Genomic DNA, 5,473 nt, shown 5'->3' on the forward strand with positions numbered 1-5,473 from the left:
CTTCCAAATGAATAAACTCACAAGGAAAACTAAACGTAATTTAATTCTGTTATTTAATATTTTGGTTTGTATATAGGTAATTGTTTATATATATGCATTTTGTAGTATTTATGAACATTTAGTTTAGTTTTGATTGTGATCCCTTGCATGGTAAACAAAAAGAAATTTCCTGTGAAACGAAGGATCAGAATTGGTCAAAAGCATTGTTATCAAAAACGCGACTTAAGTCCCAAAATCCTGGTTTTTGTGACTTTGCGTAGCTTTAACGACTCAAATCCATAGCAAAGTCCCAAAAACAGACAAAATCCTATCAAAATCGCACAAAATCGTGAAATCCGTTCAAAATCGCAGGATTTTGATGGATTTTGAAGGATTTTGTTCAATTTTTGATAAGGGTCAATTTTTAACCCGGTTCGTAAATTGACTCAATTTGAATCCATGGCCCGGTTCTATAAATACCCTAAAGGCCAAACATTTTCATTCTTTCACTTCCCCCACACTTCCTCAATAGTTACACGGGATTGTTCACTTTTCATCTAGTTCAAAATGAACTAAATCTAACTAGATTGCCTCCTTCCTTCAATCCATCATCCTTTCCTTCAATCAACATATATTTAGCATTATTTTTGTTTTGGTAGAATCCTCGATTTTGATTGCGATTTTACGAGTCCCGACTTTACTATCCTATATCGATTCTACAATAGTCCTTGAGCAAAATCCTTCGATTTTGATTACGATTTTACGAGTCCCGATTTTGCTACTCCCCTTCGACTTGAAGTAAAGTCCCGATTTTGATAACCTTGGTCAAAAGTTGGCATCTATTTATAAATATAATTTGCCTATCAAAAACAAGAAAATAGGCTTAAATTGCAATGTTTTGATTGTGACCTAGGCTTTCAAAATTGACATATAATTATCAGTTTACAGTGAGAGGATGAGAGAAGCTTCAATGGAAAACATTTCTCAAGTTTGGTTGTTAATATTACTAGTTTATAGCTTGTTCCTTGCGATTTCTGTGAAAATCAATGTTGTAGCAATTGAATGCTTAGCTTCTGATCAGGAAGCTCTTATAGACTTCAAAAATGGGCTTGAGGATTCTCACAACCGGCTATCTTCATGGAGAAACACCAATTGTTGTCAATGGCGTGGAATTTACTGTGATAACATCACAGGCGCGGTCGTTTCAATCGATCTCCATAACCCGCATCCACCGTCATTTGATTGGAACCTGAATGGTGAGCTAAGACCATCTTTGATGAAGCTCAAGTCACTAAGTCATTTAGACTTGAGCTTTAACACATTCAAGGGAACAACAATTCCTAAGTTCTTTGGATCACTGGTAAAGTTGCAATATTTGAACCTGTCAAATGCTGGCTTTTCTGGTTTAATTCCATCCCATTTGGGAAACCTTTCTCACTTGCAATCTCTTGATCTCACGGATAATAGCCTGCATGTTGAAAATCTAAAATGGGTGGCTGGCCTTGTCTCTTTGAAACATCTTGCCATGGATGGAGTCGACCTTTCATCGGTAGCGAGAACAGATTGGGTTAGTGCACTGAACCAGCTACCTTCTTTAATGAAATTGCATCTATCTTCTTGCAAACTTTTTGGTCATATTCCATCTCCCCCATCTCTCAATTTTACTTCACTTGCTGTTTTAGATCTTAGTTCTAATAACTTTGTTTCAAAGATACCTGATTGGGTTGTTAATATTAGTACCGTAACACATATTGACATAAGAAATGGTGCTTTGTATGGAAAAATACCACTTGGTTTAAGAGACCTACCAAACTTAAAGTTTTTGAATTTAGGGAATAATGGAAATCTCACAGCCAATTGTTCTCAATTCTTCATGAGAGGATGGGAAAGAATAGAGGTCCTTGATTTGGAAAGTAATAAATTATATGGGAGACTTCCTTCATCCTTTGGAAACTTGACTTCTCTCACTTACCTTGATCTTTCAAATAATAATATCGAGGGTGTTATTCCTAGTTCAATTGGTGCACTCTGCAACTTGAACAAACTTTATTTATCAAGAAACAACATGACAGGAACTTTACCCGAGTTTCTTCAAGGAATAGAAAAATGTCCTTCTAAAATACCTCTTTCTAATATGAAGGTTTTCGACATGAGCAACAACCAGCTGCAAGGTCAAATTCCAGATTGGTTAATGCAGCTAGAAAATTTAGATCATATTAGTATTTCAAATAATTTGCTTGAAGGTCCCATTCCTCTTTCCATAGGGTCACTGCAAAATCTCGTTCTCTTGGACTTTAAGGGGAATAAATTAAATGGTACTTTACCTTATAGTATAGGACAACTAGATAAGTTGTCATATGTAGATATTTCTTCCAATCAGTTGACAGGCATGGTAACTGAAGACCATTTTTCAAAGATGAGTAAGTTGACAATTTTGATTATGTCTTCCAATTCATTCACTTTAAATGTCAGTGCAAATTGGCTACCACCATTCCAAGTATCTTTACTTGATATGGGTTCATGTACTTTGGGTCGTTCATTTCCACCTTGGCTGAAATCGCAAAGTAGGATTTCGATTTTAGACTTCTCCAACGCTGGCATTGTTGGCTTTATTCCAAATTGGTTCTGGGATATTACATCTTCATTGACATTTCTAAACATGTCTCATAATGAGTTACAAGGTCGGCTTCCAAGTCCAATCCCTATGGCATTTTATGTATTAGTTAGGCTTGATCTAAGCTTTAATCTTCTTCACGGACCTCTCCCTACTATGACACAAGGATTTGAATTGCTAGATCTCTCACACAATCGCTTTTCAGGTGTAATACCATTGAACATAAGTCGACGCATGAATGGAGTGAGATTTTTATCTCTTTCACATAATCAACTCAATGGAGAAATACCATTGTCTTTAGGAGAAATGTCCTCTGTTATTGCCATTGATCTTTCAGGAAACAACTTAACTGGAAGGATCCCTCCAAGCCTTGCAAATTGCTCTTTACTCGATGTACTCGACCTTGGGAATAATAGTCTATTTGGGATAGTTCCAGGTTCTTTGGGTCAATTACAACTACTCAGATCACTGCACCTTAATGATAATCACTTTTCAGGGGATTTGCCATCATCTTTAAGAAATTTGTCCAATTTGGAAACCATGAATCTAGGCTCCAATAAATTGTCTGGTGTTATTCCAACTTGGTTTGAGAAAGGTTTTCCTTATCTTAGAATTCTCATTTTGAGGTCCAATGCATTTTATGGAGAATTGTCACTTGAGTTTTCAAAACTAGGTTCTTTGCAAGTCCTTGACCTTGCTGGGAATGAATTGACTGGCAGAATCCCAACAAACTTGGCTGATTTAAAAGCAATAGCCGAAGTGCGGAAGAAAAATAAATACTTATTGTATGGACAATATCTTGGTCATTACTATGAAGAAGGATTGAATGTGTATGTGAAAAACCAAGTGCTAAAGTATACCAAGACTCTTTCACTTGTTACTAGCATAGATCTTTCAGATAATAACTTCACTGGATATATTCCCATTGAAATAACAAAACTATATGGTTTAGTGGTTCTCAACTTGTCAAGAAACCATATAAGTGGTCAAATTCCTGAAAGTATGTCAAATTTGCTTCAATTATCATCTCTTGATCTATCAACCAACCAACTTTCCGGAACAATTCCTTCAAGCTTGTCTTCCTTGTCATTTTTAGGGTCCCTGGATTTGTCCAATAACAACCTCTCGGGTGCCATTCCATATACAGGCCATATGACAACTTTTGATGCGATAGCTTTTACCGGGAATCCGGGTCTCTGTGGTCCTCCACTTCTTGTGAGGTGTTCAGATGATGGTGACAACAGACAGAGTAGTGATGATACAGATGATGAGGGATTGTTTGATAACTGGTTTTACATGAGTCTTGGTTTGGGGTTTGCAACAGGCATTCTAGTTCCTTATTTCATTTTAACAATGAAAAGTTCATGGGGTGATGTCTATTTTGGTTTTGTGGATCAAGTTATTCACAAGTTATTGAGGTGCACACTCAAACAAGGGATAAATCATGGCCAAAGGAAGAAGATTCGTCAGAGGCAATAGTTTGTATACATGAATTTGACATGGTTTCAAAGATTTAAAAAAAAAAAAAAAAAAAAAGGTTCATAAGATCATCGAGCATGATGGAACTTGATCTTTTACTCTTATTCTTGCCTCTACAATAAAATCTGTAATGTTTTATTAATATAGAGTAGCTACATGTATCGCTTGTTCTCAAACTTTTCATGTTATTATTCCTACTTGTATTGTTGAAATTATTATTTTTGAAGGAAGTGTTGTTGAAATTATTATTCAGAAATGATATAACATAAGTTTGTTCCTTTAAAAAAAAGTATAGAATATAGTGAAAACCTATTATTTGTCAAAAGAAAAGAAAGAAGAACAACAACAACAATAACCAAGCCTTATCCCATTAAATGGGGTCGGCTACATGGATCAAATGACGTCATAGTGTTCTATCAAAAACCATATTTGGATCCAACTCATTGACCTCTAAATCTTTTCTAATGGTTTCTCGAATGGTTTTCATATGTCTTCATCTACCTCTTTTAACCTGACTCTCCTCCATTTGATCTACTCTTCTTACAACGGCATCTACGCGTCTTCTCTCTACATGTCCAAACCATCTAAGCCTATTTTCTACCAACTTTTCTACTATAAGTGCTACCCCCACTCTCTCTAATGGTGTCATTCCTAATCCTATCATGTCTATGAAGGTGAGAAAAACACAAGAAGGGGGGTTGAATTGTGTTTTGGAAAATTTTTCGTTTCTCCTAAAAACTGAACACACTGGTCAGAAGCTAAGTGAAACAGCTTCTGAAGTGGTTATCAGAATCTAAATGCAGCGGAATAAAACAGAGAGAGAGAAGAAGAACGACACAAAGCAATTATACTGGTTCCTTCCACAAACCGGAAGTAGTCCAGTCCCCCTTGCACTTCCAAGGAGATTTTACTAAGAGTAATATCTGATTACAATTGCTCAAGCCCACAAGCAAGAGACTTCCATTGCTCAAGCACACAAGCAAGAGACTTCCTTTGCTCAAGAACACAATCAAGAGACTTCCCTGCTCAAGCACAACTGCAAGAGACTTCTAGCTAAACAAAATTACACAGAAAATTGTTTAAGGTTGAACACTTGATATACAATCAGAGGTGCTCACAATACAAATCAGATACAGACTCAATGACTTAAGAATTTCTAAGATATGAATATGAGACACAGAAATTCTAAGTGAATGCAGAACAATTTCAGCAGAGGTTTGGCACTTGTAGAAATGTTGTGAGTCTTTTGTTCAGCATTGTCAATTCTCTAAGTCTTCACTCCTTTATATAGAGGTATGAAAGAGACGTTGTGAAATTGCCAGCACATCAAAAAGTCGTTGTTGAAGCTTGATCTTTCACCAATGATCTTTTGCCTGATTTGGTTGTTGTCCTATGAAGAAC

The 5,473-nt window shown here is 36.2% G+C and overlaps 1 protein-coding gene across 1 annotated transcript; it reads left to right on the forward strand.

Annotated features, from left to right (window-relative positions):
• Positions 1–934: 934 nt before the first annotated feature.
• Positions 935–4,106, forward strand: LOC146929095 (receptor-like protein EIX2). Its single transcript, XM_085708213.1, has one exon. It carries the CDS (start codon positions 935–937, stop codon positions 4,070–4,072), a length of 3,138 nt encoding a protein of 1,045 aa, XP_085564339.1. The 3' UTR covers positions 4,073–4,106.
• The last annotated feature ends 1,367 nt before the right edge of the window (positions 4,107–5,473 follow it).

This window comes from Medicago sativa, chromosome 4 (assembly GCF_051527215.1).
Source record: "Medicago sativa cultivar Bolivia chromosome 4, Bolivia_mono, whole genome shotgun sequence".
NCBI lineage: Eukaryota > Viridiplantae > Streptophyta > Magnoliopsida > Fabales > Fabaceae > Medicago > Medicago sativa.

Bases quoted from the DNA above. Each gene is read 5' to 3' on its own strand.
- LOC146929095 (XM_085708213.1), top strand. From the start codon at position 935: ATGAGAGAAGCTTCAATGGAAAACATTTCTCAAGTTTGGTTGTTAATA.